Below are 16,984 nucleotides of genomic sequence, written 5' to 3' on the forward strand. Positions count from 1 at the left end.
TCACTTGCTATCTCCATTGATGGCCAGGAAGGCAGGGAGGTTCTTCGTGCCATCCCTTCTCTTCCCCCTACCTTCCACCAGACACTTCCCGATTCCATGCTGAGCAGCCCATGGCTTCCAGCAGCCAAAGCTTTACCGCCTCCCCCCACCCACTCTGGACTGGACTGACAGATGCTAGGCCTACTTACGTTTCCTGCTTGTGCCTTCCCACACAGGGGACAGCGGTGTGGGGCCAAGTGCAGGTGATATTGCCCAGGCACCAGCACAGAGACACACAGATGGGCCTGCCGGGGAGCTCCTGTGCTCAGGAAAACAGAGCCCAAAAGGGTGGGCACTGAGCTGCCAGTTAGGACTCAGATACAAGGTCAGATACTTCCTCCTGTGGTGCTGCAGCTGGAAATTTCGGCCATGGCTCCAGAGCAGTGTCAGAAAGGGATTGGTAACAAACAGAAAAGGGCAGCCTGTATGTGTGGGGTACTTTGGGGATGAACAGCCCGTTAGAATTAAATGAAAATCTCACATCACTCGCTAGCTTTCAATCCTTTGACAGTTGCCCATCGGGTTTAGGATGGAACTAAATCTCTTGACATGGTTTGCAAGACCCTGCATGGCCTGGCCCTTGCCTTTCCCCTTTAGCCTCCTCTTCTTCCCCAGCTGCACTGCACCATTCCTCTGTCTGATCCTCCCACCGGCCATGTTTCCTCCTGGCCCAGAGTGTTCACAGACACTATTCCATCTTCCGGATTCCGCCATTCACCTGATGTTCTGGGTAACGTCGGTCATGAGAGCAGGGACTTTGCATGCTCTTCCTTGGTTATATCCCCAGTGCCAAAAAGACAGCCTTACTTGTAGAAGGCACCAAATAATACTTGTTGAGTGAATGGACCTAAGATTCATGCTTTAGTGAGTGGAGAAGTAGTTAAAAAAACAAAACAAAACAGGATCTGTGGCTAGTCTTGGGGAAGCATTAAAATCTAGGGTGTGTGAGTGTGAACCCCAGCCTGCCACTTACGAACTCTATGGCAGGAGTCCCCAACCCCCAGGCCATGGTCTGTGAGGAGCTGGGCTGCACAGCAGGAGGCGAGCGAGTGAAGCTGAGCTCCGCCTCCTGTCACATTAGTGGCGACATTAGATTGTCACAGGAGCATGAACCCTATTGGGAACTGTGCATTCAAGGGATCCAGGTTGCACACTCCTTATGAGAGTCTAATGATAAATGTAATGTGCTTGAATCATCCCAAAACCATCCCCCCACCATACGTGGAAAAATTGCCTTCCATGAAACCAGTCCCTTGTGCCAAAAATGTTGGGGACCACTGCTCTGTGGGATTTTGGCCAAAGTACTTAATCTCTCTGTGCCTCAGTCTCCTTGTCTAAGGGATGAGGATAACAGAGGCTAGCTTTTTGAGTTTTGGATTTATATTAGTTATGTTAGAACAATGGCTGGCCCATAGTATCTTTGTTATTGTTTTTTCTCGCAGGGTCTACCTTGCCTCCCCCACTTTTTGCCCTGTACTCTGTGAAGTCCATCTGGTATATGCTGTCTTAGTACCTTGCCGCCTTTTACATACCACCCGACACAGTTGCCCATTACCCTTGCTGCTGCGATGTATTTGATCAATGTCTATCCTTTAGCTTTAGCTTCCAGAGCTCGGGAACGACGTCGATTTTGCCCATCACTGGGGCCACATACTGGGTGCTCAGTGTTGCATAGCCTGGGCCCACTCTGGATTTGCCCCTGAGCATGGGGATTTGGAGGTGTGAGTCCCGACACTGGCTGTCACTCCAGATGGGTAAAGAATGCACCTTGTATTCCCACCTTTCTGAGGCACCCCCTCTCCTGTCTCCCACAGGCACTGACATGGCCGTCTTCTGTCTGCTGTGTGGGAAGCGCTTCCAGGCGCAGAGCGCACTGCAGCAGCACATGGAGGTCCACGCGGGCGTGCGCAGCTACATCTGCAGTGAGTGCAACCGCACCTTCCCCAGCCACACGGCTCTCAAACGCCACCTGCGCTCACATACAGGTAGGTCAGTCCAGCTGATGGGTGGATCTGGGTCTCTGGGAGCCAGCGTCTATATTTACCTCCAAGGACGTAAAGTGGAGGTGGTGGGCTGAGTCAGCCCTCAGTCCTTCTGCTCAAGGCTTGGACATGCAGAGGCTGCCTGTCGTGCAGGTAAATGTGGACAGTTCTCCCAGTCCCCTCCTGTGGACCGTCGGTTCAAAGTCTTTCCGTGTTCAACACAGGATGCTCATTAAAAAGGCAGGCTCTTGGGTCCCACTCTCAGAACCTTTTATTCCATGGGTCCAGGGTGGGGTCCCAGATTCAGCATTATTAATACGTATTCCCAGGGGATTCTCATGTAGGCAGACCCAAAATGAATTTTGAGAAAAACTGACCTGCTGGGTCTCTTAACATTGTCAGCCCTGCCTCCCACCACCCTTCATGCCCCGCCGCTCTATCCATACACATTTCTGAAGTCAGCTTCGGGCTTCTGAGGGCAAGTTGAAGCAGTGATCCTACTTTCCCCACAGTAACAAAGGCCTGTACTTGGACCTTAATCCTGTTTAGGGAAGACAAGGAGGGCACTTAAACGATGAGCAATGAAATATCGCTGCTCAGCCAGTTCCAGGTGATGGGACAAGGGAGGGGTTACGAGGTAAGGAGGCTGGGCCAGGTGCTGAGGGGCTGGCCATTCCCTGCCACCAGCCTCTAGGGCTTCAGGGATGGGGACACTTGGTCCCTGATGGCCAAGAGGCATTTGCTTTCCTGCAGCAGCTCCCAGTCTTCCCTAACAGGGGAGTGGATGGCTTAAATTCCTTATTTTCTCTATGACAAAACTGGGGCTCTGCTGAAACTACCTGGTTAAAGGAATGCCCATTTCTGAGTCTGCCTTTGTGTGCTGTGTTTGTAGGGAGGGTTGGGGTCAGGTCTCTATCTGGGTATATAACAGAGCGTATACTTGTAAAAACCTCTGCATGCCACGTAAAGGAACAGTAGGCCCTCTCCTCATTTTGAGAGTCTTGTCACAGCTCAGAGATTGAGTATGCAGACCAGGTCTTGCATGGGTGGCAGGCTCTGCTAAATAAGGGAAGAGCTTTACTTCTCATGGACTGAGCTGGCCTGGCCAGCCCGCAGCAGGTATCCTCATTAAGGAGCCTTCCTGGCTCTCACTTCTGGATGCCATTTTGTTCAGGGGAACACATTGTCTTAGCATCACCAGATTTGCACAGAACTACTTAAAGTTTCTGGGACAGGACGGAGGTAGGGCCCAGAGGGGTGGGCTCAATAAGAAGGGCCCAGGAGAGTGGGATGTTGACAAGGACTTTCTCTACAGCGATTGCATAAGCATTTCCCCTGCAGCTATATGCACCTTCCTATGAACGCCTCCCTCAACAGGTCCCCAGGTTCATTCGGTCTTATGAAAGATGGCTAGATAACCTTTCAGCCACTTCTGAGCATGCCACTGGGTCCAATCAGTTGGCTTCATGTGACTTGAATGATCTCAGTCCTGCTAAATCCACCCAGGATATGCCCTGCTCTGACCATGCCACCTTCTCAGAGCTCAGATATGAAAATGTCACATGCTCTTGTGTCAGTCATGGCTCAGATCCACGGGGAGGGGCTGTTTCCAGAGTTAGGGAGAAGCCCTTGCTTATTCTAGGAAACACGGAGCATGTGTGCTGCTTATGCACACACAGAGAAACACCCATCAATTTTCACACCAGTGAGGCACTGTGCACACAAGCCATATACAGGCTGTGCACACCCCACACACAATGCCTCATTAATATTCCGTTGTTCTTGGCCCATTTGCTGCTGGGGCCGGGTGTTTAGCATCAGCAGCTGTGTTTGGTAGGTTAGTCCAGCCGTGCTCTTGGCATTGATGGATCCCTGATTCACACGGCTCATCATATAATAATCTCTCAGCTGTGCTGAAGGGAGGGGCTGGGAGGGAGGGGCCTGAGGAGCCAGCAGGATGGGGCTGGGGTGGGGAGGACGACAGACACTGGGCTTGGCCAGTGCCAGAGAAAGCACCAAGTAAGGACAGATTGGGGGGGTGGGGGGGTCACAGGTGCACCGGGCAGGCTGGAGGGGGCTCTAATTAGTCTCGTTTGTCCTGCACTTAATGTCAAGCTCATTAAAGAGGCTACAGAGTTAATCAACATACCACAAATTGGATTTTGAGTTCTGCAGCCAGTTTTGTGTACATTATGGCCACACTGACACAATCAGCTCTCAGGGTGAGGATTTCACGCCAGGTGCGCACCGTGCTTCCAAATCGGGATGGGGATACGTGTGTGTTGGTGACTTTTTCTTTCTTTTTTTTTTTTGTTGTTGTTTGTTTTTCCTTCTAAGTTCTTTTTATTCTTTTCCCTGGGCAGACTCAAGAATTTCCTATTTAAACTCATTTAACATGTGCTCCACTTCATAATTAAATTCCTAAAAATCAGATCAAACAAACTCCTCTGTCTTAACCCTTTGTTTTTTAAATTGTTAGGGACCCCTCTGGAGGGGAAAGGCACAGGCAGCCGCCCCCTTCCCCCCCACCGCCGCCTTCCCCCCCACCGCCGCCTTCCCCCCCACCCGGCTGGGTGGCTGCCGATGTACGTTTTAATTACCGGCTCCGGCTGAAGTCTCACGTGGCCTTGGCTTTATTTATTTATTTATACCTTAATGAGGATACTGAATCTTTGATTAAAGTCGTAATCGTTGCCGATTCAGTAAGGAGGGGGAGTTGGATGTCAGACCAGACAGGGCTGTGAGTGCAGACACAGGGAGAGAGTGGGTTCGGGTGCACACACAGACTGGCCCTTACTGTGTTAGACACACAACTAATTAGTATCAGGGTCTGCACAGGCCTCCACTCCCTTGAGTTTGATGGGGCTGGGGGCCAGGCAGTCCACATGGCTCTGACAGTGAGGATGGGCAGGTAGCAATTTCCCCAACTGAGAACCCTGGGCCTTGGCCCATCCCCAGATCTGCAGGTGAGGGACTCACTGGCCGAGTCTCTGAGCCAGTGCAACACCCCATAGATTGGGGTGAACTGGTGTCAAGGCACGATGCCACTCTTTGAGCTTCTCTCATCTGATTCCCTGATGGAAGTGCCCCTCTCATGGCATGGGTGCTTCTTGCAAATCTTCCACCCATGAGAAAGTCACTGATCAGACCCCAGCATCCGCTCCCCTCAGAGCCCTAAAAACCCCTCAGAGCCATCAGAACAGATGAGAATTTATGTGGGTACAGGGGCCTAACTTTGGGAGGGGGGAGCTTTGGTTAGTGGCCCGAGGAGGGGAGAGACAGGAGAGAGTAAAATATCATTTTAAAAAGGAAGTGAAGGCACAGGCATGCGAGTCTATAACGAGAAGGACAATTTATGCCCAGGCACGAGCGCAGTTTGACATGGGGGTAATGAAAAAACGTAGGTCATTGTGGATGACTTAAACCTTCAGCAGCTGAAGAAAATGTATGAAATGCAGAGGACATTACACGGTTGGCAGCCCCGCACATCTGCAGAGGGACAAGTGAAATACAGTGGGCCATTCTTTACCATAAACTGTGGTTGTTGGAGATGCAGCCCAGAGAAATTGTAATTACAGTGACAAGACGAATCAGCGATATTTAAATATTCATGAACAAAGTCTGGGGTGATCAATCTATCTTTATTGTCTGCGCCTTCACTCCTGTAATAAATAAGTAGCTGGAGTCCTCACCTTTCATCTCCCAAGCCCCCCACTTTGGATATGAAAGGCAAGATGGTTATTCTCCACACCCCAACCTCTCATGCTCTGGAGATTTAAGAGTGGGATCCTCAAAAAAGAAAAGGCAGTTCTCTCCAAGTTTCATAGACCCACCATTTCCTGGGTCTGTTCTGGATCCTCCCTGTGTGATGCACTGAGGCTACAAGGATGGGTGAGGCTTGCTTCTTATCCTGGTGGTGCTTCCATGCTGGAGGTATGGTGGGCAAGCCAGTAGATACAGCATAGTGTGTCAGCAAGCTGACAAGTATATGGTACCCTGACTCTAGAGCCAGACCCAAACCTGAATCCCAACTCAGCTCCTTACTTGCTGTTTCACCTTAGGGATGATGTGGAAGCATCTCATTTTTTTCTCAACTGTAAAATGAGACTAATATCTTTAAGTTTGTTGCCATGATCATCTGTTGCGATCACATCACACATCTGAGTGCTCAGGAAATGTAGCCCATTTTAATGAGAAAGTGCCATAAAAATGATACCACACTAATAACAGAACAAAATTCTGGGCATTTCTTTTCTTTGGGGACACAGAAGAAAGTGTGATTCATTCTGCCTGGGGAACTAAAGGGAAGCGTCCACGTGGGGTATCATATGAGCTGGGCTTTGAAGGATGATTAGGAGTTCACCAGGGAGAAAAGAAGAAATCGAGCAGAGGAAACAGCTATGTAAGACTGTGGAGGAAGGAAATTGGGGACTGTAGAAGGTGTTTGGGGGACAATGTGAAGTTCCCCAAATTGGAGAGATTTCTTTGAAGGTTGGGGAGTCAGGCTGGAGTGACTTTCACCCTTAACCTAAAGGAAGGGGAGAAGAGGTCATCTGAGAAGCAAGATGGTGAGGTCTCATGTATCCACAAGGGGGCTTGCTTTCTGGGGACTGCTGTCCATCCCTGAACCAAATGGGTTCTCTTTTCCCAGGAGTGGCCCTTGCCCCACAGATGATCATGGGGCCACAGTAAAGTATGGTCATGTGTGAAGACAGGTATTGCTTGTTTATTCAATGGAAGTGTGGCCATGGATCCTTAAGTTGTCTTTGTAGGTGGTGAATACAGGCCGTCTCATCCTTCTCATGCACTGAATGTGCCCTACTGTCCCCTGAAGAGGGGGCAGGGAGAGGCAAAGGCCTGATCCAGCCCCTTGTCTCCACAGGCGACCACCCCTACGAGTGTGAGTTCTGTGGCAGCTGCTTCCGGGATGAGAGCACACTCAAGAGCCACAAACGCATCCACACGGGTGAGAAACCCTACGAGTGCAATGGCTGTGGCAAGAAGTTCAGCCTCAAGCATCAGCTGGAGACGCACTATAGGGTGCACACAGGTACCGAAGGCCAGGGAGGGGCCTGAGCTGGCTCTGGGACCTGGGCGGAGGTGGGAAGCAGATAGTCTCCTAGAGAAGCCTAAGTGAGGATGATCCCAGGCTGAATCAAAGAGTAGAAGAGGTTCTATTAAGAGCTGGTATGGTGGCCTGAGGGCCACCACACCCCAGTCAAGGTGGCCTGAGGGCCACCAGTCAAGGCCAAGGCAGACATTACTAATCAATCCCAGCACACTTTCCAGTGAGCCTCCATCAGCCCTCCAGGCAGCTATACCAGTAGTTCAGAGGTGACATGCAAAATGATGTCTGTATATGAGTCCTGAATTAGGGGTAAGTTGGTCCAATTAGCTGAAAGTGAAGGTTAGGGTAATTTCATGTTACTCAAGGGTTAGAGTAAGAATTAGGATACGTTGAATTAGGTTGTTATGAAGGTTGGGAAGTTGTAAAGTTAAATTGTGTTTGGTTCTGAGATTAGAAGAGCAGATATATTTAATAATCCCTATATGCACATGATGTTTTACCATTTCAGAGTGCCTTCACATTTTTTTTTTTTTTTAGACGGAGTTTCGCTCTTATTGGCCAGGCTGGAGTGCAGTGGCACGATCTCAGTTCACTGCAATCTCTGCCTCCTGGGTTCAAGCGATTCTCCTGCCTCAGCCTCCCAATTACCTGGGATTACAGGCATGTGCCACCACGCCCAGCTAATTTTGTATTTTTTTTAGTAGAGACAGGGTTTTGCCATGTTGGTCAGGCTGGTCTCGAACTCCTGACCTCAAGTGATTCACCCACCTCGGCCTCCAAAGTGCTGGGATTACAGGCGTGAGCCACCGTGCCCATCCACATTATTTTTTGTATTGGAAAAAGAAATGTGGGCCACTGTTTTCCCTGAGGTCAAAAGACAAAACAAGTGAAGGGTCTTCCACAGTTTCCCAAGTTGGGGGCAGTGAAGTCCTGGAGCTTGCTTGTGAAAGCTAATTTTTCACATTTCTTCACAACTTCAAGTTCAGTGACACCACCTTAGTTGCTTAAAATTGGCCACTGTAGGAGTATTCACATCATAGCAATCAGCAGATGCTACAAACCAGGGCTTTTTGGAAAGCCAGTCATGAAACATTTACCACCAGCACACTGCTGGTTGTGGGGAAGGTTGATTTACAGAAGGGTGAGAGGTGGTGGAAGCTGGAAAACAAAGACGCCCCCTCTGATCAGGGGAGACAGCTGTCCTGTCCAGAGGAAGGGGGAGAGGTGGCTTCAGGCAGGTCCTGCTGGCTTAGAGGAGAGCACGTTGCCTTTGGAGGGGAAGGGTGGACAGAAGGAGCAGTAAGCAGAGCTATGTGTTGTCAGAGCTCGTTTTTCGTGTCCCAGTTTGAGCCCACAAGGAGAGGGTTGGGTGTCCGTTGATGACAACTATAGTGGCCCAGAGGATTTCCCAGAGCCCTGGGGTTTCCTTAGCCCCTTGTCAGGGATGTGACCTGGCAGGTGGATCATTAACTGTATTGGCAGTGACTATTGTAAATAGCTGGTCGATAGTTAGATCACTTTGGCTGTTCATTACTTCATTATTTGCTGGGGCCTGTGCGCGGGGGAGTATTGATAGCGAGATGGCTGGCCAGTTAATTACTGTATTGAAACAAGGTTCCCTTACATCCTCTGCTCAGCTCTAGGGGACTCTATGGAAGGAAAGTTGGGGTATAGAACGCTAGGGTGTGGCTGTGTACTCCCAGGTTCTTTATCCCTCCCATCCTACCCCACCCCCAATTCCAGCCTCAGGAGGGAGGCAGGGTCCAGGGCAAGGTCTTAGCGGTTTTAGCAGGATAGGCCGGGTGGGGGAGCTCATGCCTATAATCCCAGGACTTTGGGAGGCCGAGGCAGGCAGATCACTTGAAGTCAGGAGTTCAAGTCCAGCCCGGCCAACATGGTGAAACCCTGTCTGTACTAAAAATACAAAAATTAGCCGGGCATGGTGGCGGCACCTGTGATCCCAGCTACTTGGGAGGCTGAGGCAGGACAATCACTTGAACCCGGGAGGCAGAGGTTGCAGTGAGCTGAGATTGCACCACTGCATTCCAGCCTGGGTAACAGAGTGAGACTCCATCTCAAAAAAAAAAAAAAAAAAAAAGAGCTTTAGCAGGATAGGTGTCCCCAGGTGCAGCATATTTGAAGGACTGGGTTCCCTCAATTTCCCCCCACCCCTGCTCCCCACCATCTGTAGCCCTGAAAGGTCTCAATTCACCTGCTCTCTGGACGGAACTGTGGCTTGAAGAGCCATTCCTGAGGACTTTGGGGCCTTTCTCTTTCTAGACACCCATTTTCTTAATTAGAAAGGGAAAAGACTGTGGCCTTGGGAGAGTTAAGAATAGTAAGACAAGGAGCTGGGCAATCCAGTAGTCAACTAGCTACATGTAGCTATTTAAATTAGTTACAATGAAATAAAATTAGAAAACTGTAGAGCTGCAGTCGCACCAGCCTCATTCATAGCCATGTGTGACTGGTGGCTGCCGTCTTGGGTGGTGCCTTCATTGTCCCAGAAAGTTCTGTTGGAGCAAGCCCAGCTGGAGGAACCCAGCTTCCCTGGCACGCCTGAGGGTGACATGGTGCCCTCACCGCCTTCTGTCTGTCCTCACTTTCTCCTGCCCTGTCCCTCCGCCCTCAGGTGAGAAGCCCTTTGAGTGTAAGCTCTGCCACCAGCGCTCCCGGGACTACTCGGCCATGATCAAGCACCTGAGAACGCACAACGGCGCCTCGCCCTACCAGTGCACCATCTGCACAGAGTACTGCCCCAGCCTCTCCTCCATGCAGAAGCACATGAAGGGCCACAAGCCCGAGGAGATCCCGCCCGACTGGAGGATAGAGAAGACGTACCTCTACCTGTGCTATGTGTGAAGGGAGGCCCGCGGCGGTGGAGCCGAGCGGGGAGCCAGGAAAGAAGAGTTGGAGCGAGATGAAGGAAGGACTATGACAAATAAAAAAGGAAAAGAAAAAAAAAAAAGAGAAGGAAAAGGAAACCTGGTAGCTTTTTGGCCTTGGATTCTCTCTGGGCTCCAGATGACCTGGATGCCAAGCCACTGCCCCTCCTCTGGGGGCCTCCACCCTCCTCTCCCGGCTGGAGGTTTGCCTGATTTTCTGGGATGGGGTGGGGTATTTTGTTCACTCAAATGGTGGCACATTTTTCTCCTCCCTTCACCCAGACCTTCTTCTATGTGTCCAGAAATGGAGGCTAGAAAGCAGGTGAGGGGTCCTCTGGTCAGAGCCACACGGTCTGTGCCGGCCTTCCTCCACCAAGACCCCCAGAAGATGAAGGGAGGGAGGAGGGGAGCCAGAAGGGCGCTCCCCTGCTGATGGGTCTGGGCTGGGTCACTAGCTGCTCAAAATGGCAGCTCTAGTTTGCTGGCGGCTGACTGGGGAGGGGAAGGGCTCTGTGTCTCTTCCCACCACTCAGCCCACCTGCTGCTTTCCTCTGCTTTGCCACATCTGGGTGTCCCCTGGTGGTCTCTGAGAGCCTCAGGACCCCTGCCCCTCCTCCAGCTCTTTGTTCCCAGCCTCCCCTTGACTCCTGTCCTCCAAGTCCCAGGGGAGTCCCAGCCCCTCAGGGACCTGGCGGTGTCTCCATCCTTCTCCGGTTCCCTAGTGGGATAGCTGCCTCTGACTTCAGGGCCCCTCCTACCCTCAGCCTTCTGAGAACACAAAACAAATCCAATACCCCACCCTAGTCCAGCACCATCGTGAGCAAGATTCCTGCTGCGCTGCTTCCAAAATGGAAAAGCATCACAACTAAATACCTAATATCCTACCAAACAAACCACAGTCCCTACGTAGCCCTACTTCAGTCCCAGGAGAAGGAATCCATGAATGGGCTGAGGTTCCAAGGGTAGGTTGTGGACGTCTTTCTCTAGAGGGGTCCCACACCTGGAAAAGAGGACACCCAGCCCGTGGGGTGAGGGAAGCTGGGCAAGGGAGAAAGTTGTTGAGTCACACTGGGGACCCCAGATGTAGTGAGCTCAGCAAGAAAAGCCAGGTCCAGAGAGAGTCGCACAGAATTCCTGACTCACAGCGCCCCTCGGTCCACAGTGGAGAGGAGGAGGAGGAGGAGCAGAAGGAGGGGGAGGAGCTGCAGGAGGAGGAGGAGTTGAAAGCGCTTTGGCCTTGTGTTATGTTTTGCTTCTTTTCTGTGTCCCCTGTTAGCACATTGTACTTGAATTACCTCAGTTTTTTGTGACCTCATGAGCTTTTTTAACCTCTGTATCTCTTTTTCGGTTGGGGCTTGGAGGAATGGGGAGGGTGTTCTTTTCTGTTTCTTGTGTAAATTAATAGTTGTTTTTATAGACTTCAGCTGGCCAAGACCCTCCCCGTGCCCCTGGAGACCAGCCTCCCAGCTGGCAGGAACTGTGCAGGAGGAGTTGATACTCAGGATCTGAATGTGAGGGCCGAGGAGGGCGAAGAGCGTGGGTGGGGAGGGGATGTTGCATTGGGGTCTCATGGTCCCCAAAGGGCACTAGGGAGTCACTTTTGGCTCCGCTGGTGCATGAAGTCACCTGTGGCCACCATCCGTTCCGCCTAAAACACTCTGGAGAGAATCCCACCTTTCTTACAATTTGCTGGGCCATTGAGGTTTGAGGGCCTGTGTTTGGATCCTTGCAACTGTGTGGTCTCACCTCTGTGCATGCATTCTCATTGCCAGAATTGGTCTATTTTCACGGCTGGTCTTTGGGGAGGGGGGCGGGATCCAGCCTTTGTTTTGTTGTGTTGGGGTGGGGGTGTTGTTTTTCTAAAAGCTACCTCTTATGTTTGTCCAGTTGTTCTTTTGTTCCTTTCCCGCTTCCCATTCTGCTGCTCTTCCTCCCTCTTTTCCCCAACCTCCCCCGACCCTCCTGAATTTTGGAAAGCACATTTGCAATATTCGTGTTTGCTTTGGGACGGACCCTCCGTTTCATCTCATGCTTTATGTGTAAGAGTTTTTTATTATTCTTTTTTCTTTCCTTTCTCTCTCTGAGAAAGTTGTGGCTGCGTTTTGATCTTAGGTTTTACAAAGTGGTTTAGGGAAGCGGTTTTGGGGAGAAGGATCACGAGGAATGTTGGGAAGCCGGAGGGATGGGTGCTGCTGCGACGACCCCCCCGTCCCTCGGCCCCAGCCCTCCTGCCCTCCCCTTCAATCTCATCCACCAAATCTGAAGGCCTTAAAATTGTGTGTTGGGAGGATGTGAATTGGGAGGACAGTGTCACTAGACTGTGGATTAGGGATGGTAAAGTAGGGAGGATGCTATTTTGCAACTATAGTAACGACTTAGTGTTTTGGAAAGGAAAAGAAGTTAAACTTGAAATACGTGACTAGAACAGTTGTCATGTTTATAATGTGAAAAGGGTGAAATCATTTGGGGGAGGGGCCGTCTGTAAGAAATCATTATGCACTATGGCTTCCTCCTCTGGTCTGGGAAGAAGCGGGGACTGGCTGGCCCTCAGGGGATCTGTAAATCCCAGAAAACAGTATTTTTAACAGCAAGATGTCATTCAACATTGGTGGGGAAGGAAGAGAAAAAAATCAAACTATTCCATAGAACTAGCTGGCCCCCTCACTCCCGTGCCCTTCCCACTCAGCCTGGGCCCCTCCCCGCTCCATTCATAAAAGCTGAGAGGGTTGAGCTAATCTTTACAAATTGTAATATTTTTGTAGTATCTGTTAGTTCCTTCGTCAGTTCTGCAGAACCTTGCCCTTTCCTTTTGTAATGTGAATAGGAAGACAAAAGACAAAAAAAAATCCACCACCACCAAAATATCCCTTTGTACATGTGTGTGCGTGTGCGCGTGTGCTTTGTGTGTGTGGTTGTGTGTTAAATCATGCAGTATTGTCGTAATCTGGTGTTGCAGCATTGGATGGTACTAAATCAGCACCTGGATGCCCCACCCAACCCCATGGGCCCTGCAGACCCCAGTAGGGAGGTATGGGGAGAGCTCAGGGGAGTGTGGTTTCTGAGGGCTACTGTCTGGGGACACCTCTGAACTTACTGTACCTTCCTCTCCCCATGAAGACACCTGAATAGAGTCTAACATGCCTCTTCTCCAACTTCCTACCTACAACAACAGAACAGTTCTAATGTTGCACGGCCTAGTGGCCAGGGGGCAAGCTAAGAGGCTGTCTGGAGGCTTTATATGTGTCTGGAGTTAAGGGGAGAGGAGGAGGGTACACAGGGGTCTCTCCCCGGGTGGGATCTGAATATCTGTCCTCCCCTCTTCTTCATGCCACCTGACTCCTTCGGCCCCCTGGCTGCCTTTAGCTGTGGTACTGCTGACAACCCTGCTTGCTACTGCCTTATCCAGCACAGTGAAAAACTTCTCCAGCCTGGCAAGGCCATGTTGGTTAATAGTCCCTTTCCCATGTCCAGCTCCGACAAATATGTCCCTTAATGCATTTGGTGACATTTACACCTCACTCATGTGCTCTTTCCCTATTCACTCCTTCACTCATTCAAAGCATTAAAATCCTATGTATATATAGGATAGACAAATATATAGATATATAGATATATATATATAGCAAGAGATTGATATAAAATAGTAAATATCATTGCTGCTTTGGGCTGCTTTGGAGGAGGAGGCCATGAATATGGGGAAGGCAGATCTGGGGTGCAGGGGTAGGTAGGGAGGCTGGGGGACCCAGTGATTCAGTACAATCCAAGGGATGCAACGCGGGCTTGTTTAATCTTTGTGCCTGAACAGTTTTTCCATGTTGAGAAAAAAAAGAAAAAAAAACTGCTGCAATTTTTCACAAGTGTATGGTACCTTTCTGGATGCTATTGGTACAATTGCTGTGGATGGAAGAGGGCCATTGAGCTTACCTCCCTATAGGGGAGAGAGCAGAGGTGGGGCAGCCTTTCGGCTCTGTCCATGACGGGTGGCAGGGTCAGGGTAGTTTTTGGGCCTGTTTCCCGGCAAGCCGAGCTAGGGTGAAAACTGGGGGCGCACCAGGATGTGAGACAGAAAAGCAGAAGATGAGACTCTGTTCATTGACTTTTCCTAGGCCCATCCTGTGGTCATCTTTCCCCCTCCCATCATACCTCCTCCTTCCTGGAGCCTCTGCCGGCTTGGCTGTAATGGTGGCACTTACCTGGATATTTCAGTGGGAGGATGAAAGGCGAGACTCACCCTATGCGGTGGGACAGATGGGGAGAGGAAAAAGGCAGAGATGGCCAGGAGAGGGGTGCAGGACAAACCAGAGAGGTTGGGTCAGGGGAAAAGGGTGGGGAGAAAGAGGGGTGCAGGCCCTGCAGGCCGGTTAGCCAGCAGCTGCGGCCTCCCCGGGCCCTTGGCATCCAACTTCGCAGACAGGGTACCAGCCTCCTGGTGTGTATCATAGGATTTGTTCACATAGTGTTATGCATGATCTTCGTAAGGTTAAGAAGCCGTGGTGGTGCACCATGACATCCGACCCGTATATATAAAGATAAATATATATATATATGTATGTAAATTATAGCACTGAGGGCCCTGCTGCCCTGCTGGACCAAGCAAAACTAAGCCTTTTGGTTTGGGTATTATGTTTTGTTTTGTTATTTGTTTGTTTTTGTGGCTTGTCTTATGTCGTGACAGCACAAGTGCCAGTCGGATTGCTCTGTATTACAGAATAGTGTTTTTAATTCATCAATGTTCTAGTTAATGTCTACCTCAGCACCTCCTCTTAGCCTAATTTTAGGAGGTTGCCCAATTTTGTTTCTTCAATTTTACTGGTTACTTTTTTGTACAAATCAATCTCTTTCTCTCTTTCTCTCCTCCCCACCTCTCACCCTTGCCCTCTCCATCTCCCGCTCCCGCCCTCCCCTCCTCCCTCTGGCTCCCCGTCTCATTTCTGTCCGCTCCATCCTCTCTCCCTCTCTCCTGCCTCCTGCTGCCCCCTCCCCAGCCCACTTCCCAGAGTTGTGCTTGCCGCTCCTTATCTGTTCTAGTTCCGAAGCAGTTTCACTCGAAGTTGTGCAGTCCTGGTTGCAGCTTTCCGCATCTGCCTTCGTTTCGTGTAGATTGACGCGTTTCTTTGTAATTTCAGTGTTTCTGACAAGATTTAAAAAAAAAAAAAAAAGGAAAAAAAAAGAAAAAATGAATTTACTGCTGCAGGTTTTTTTCTCTCTCCATGTGTCACTAAGTGAAGTTTGTGCCTTCTATAGCAAAGAGAATATTTTTTACATCCTACTAACAGTAGATTTTTTTGTAGTGAACATTTTTTGTATTTTTATTTATAAGTCTCATAAGAAAAATAGCAATGTTCAGTTGTATACCTTGAATCTGCAGTTAGAAGAGAATAAAGTTAATTCAGTTGTCTCTCGCTTGAAGCGTCCCACCTTTTTATTGAAGTACTTGGTTTTTTTGTTTTTGTTTTTTGTTTTTGCCTTTTCTTGTGTGGGGAACATGGTAGAGGAATTAAGATTTTTGTGTGGGGACTGGGAAAAAGAAAGCTCTGTATTACACGTATTTAGACTTATCTATGTGTCACTTTTATGCCACATTTACAAGGCACATATGCACTGAATAACATTTTTCTAATACTTTTTAGTTAAAAAATGTTAAATACGTTAATATCGTATGATCCTTGGTACACTGTGCTAGGTAGGCACTTGTTCACTTATTCAGCAAGACCACCATGTACCAGTTACTGTTGTCGGCGCTGGGAATTACAGCAAAGGACAAAACAGACAAACCCTGGCCGCCCTGGGGCTACCGTGCCAGCGGGCCGCTGAGTCGGAATCCGTGGCTGTGTTAGGATAACTTGCTCAGGATTGCACGGCTGGTGAGCAGCAGTCAGAACTCCATCCACCCCTCCTGACACCAGGCCAGGTTCCTTTACTCCAGAGTTCTCAAAGCAGGGGTCTCACATCTTCTTTAGTCTTTAGAGAGACATTTTCAACTGACTCCTTAGCGGCTAAGCAAGCTTCAGAAATTTCTCAACAAGAAGCTTCCACACAATCAAAGGTCCCTGCCTGCGTCTGTAGCAGCCAAGAGCTGTTAAGAAAGGAGATTGGAGCAGGTGGCCTTGTGCAGGGGAGGGGATGGGTGGGAGGCGGCCGTGCAAGCTCTGCATTGTCATGGACGGAATAAAGGATTTCCACAACACTCAATGGGTACGATTCCCTCCCTGTCTCATCTCCCTGTGTCTGGGCCAAGCCCTCTTCCCTGGCCCTTTTCCCCTTCCTCTTATCGGGGATAGAAGCATCGCCCTATCTTTAGCTGTAAAACCAAAGCCACTCAATCCTAGACATGGTGCTTCAGCACCTCTGCCTGAGGCCGTCCTCACTGCCTGTCTCTGACCAAAATAACCTCTCTCCTCCTCAAGACCCAGGGGACACAGCCATGATTGTCGTGCTGGGTCACTCCGGTATGGTAAACCCACACCAAGCATCAGGCCTGGCCTCCAGCATCACCAGGAGTCGCAGGGAGCCATCACCCCACGCGCCACCGCCACCCACCTGGGGAGCCAAACAAGGCCTGGCCTGCCAGGGGTGGCACTGGGAGGGTTACCTTTCAGCCCTGTTCTCCTGGGGCCAAGGCCCGGGTCTGTCTGACCCTGGGGTTGCTGAGCAGAAACCACCTGGAGCTACCCCTATCTCCGGACAATCTTCCCAGGAGGAGGAACAGGTGCAGCCTGGGGGCCTCCAGCCCTTAGAAGTTGCTTCTCTGTCTTTGCTTTCTCCTCTCCCTCTTTGCCGTCTGCTGTGCTTTCTTCAACCCTCCTGCCCCTCATCTTTTTCCTCTCTCCCAATCTTTTTTCTCTCCTTTCCACTCCTCCCCTCTCTTCCTCATCTGTGGTCTTTTCTCCTTTCTTTTTGCTTTTGTTTCTCTGTCCCACCTTATTTTCCCTCTCCACATATTTCTCATCTGGGAAACCAGTCCTTAACCAAAATTCTGTGTTTTGATTTTGAGCGGTTGCCACCATTCC

The 16,984-nt window shown here is 50.1% G+C and overlaps 1 protein-coding gene across 5 annotated transcripts in view; it reads left to right on the forward strand.

The window, feature by feature from the left end:
* The window catches only part of ZBTB16 (zinc finger and BTB domain containing 16), a 195,644-nt gene extending 180,261 nt beyond the window's left edge, over positions 1-15,383 (forward strand). For all 5 annotated transcript variants that reach the window (XM_016922016.4, XM_016922020.4, XM_016922018.4 and 2 more), the window contains 3 exons: positions 1,854-2,024; positions 6,904-7,071; positions 9,722-15,383. In XM_016922016.4, coding sequence (XP_016777505.1) covers positions 1,854-2,024; positions 6,904-7,071; positions 9,722-9,951 — 569 coding nt within the window. In that variant the 3' untranslated portion in view covers positions 9,952-15,383. The remainder of the gene's footprint in view (positions 1-1,853; positions 2,025-6,903; positions 7,072-9,721) is intronic.
* Positions 15,384-16,984: the final 1,601 nt, after the last annotated feature.

The sequence above is a fragment of the Pan troglodytes genome, chromosome 9, assembly GCF_028858775.2.
Source record: "Pan troglodytes isolate AG18354 chromosome 9, NHGRI_mPanTro3-v2.0_pri, whole genome shotgun sequence".
Taxonomy (NCBI): domain Eukaryota; kingdom Metazoa; phylum Chordata; class Mammalia; order Primates; family Hominidae; genus Pan; species Pan troglodytes.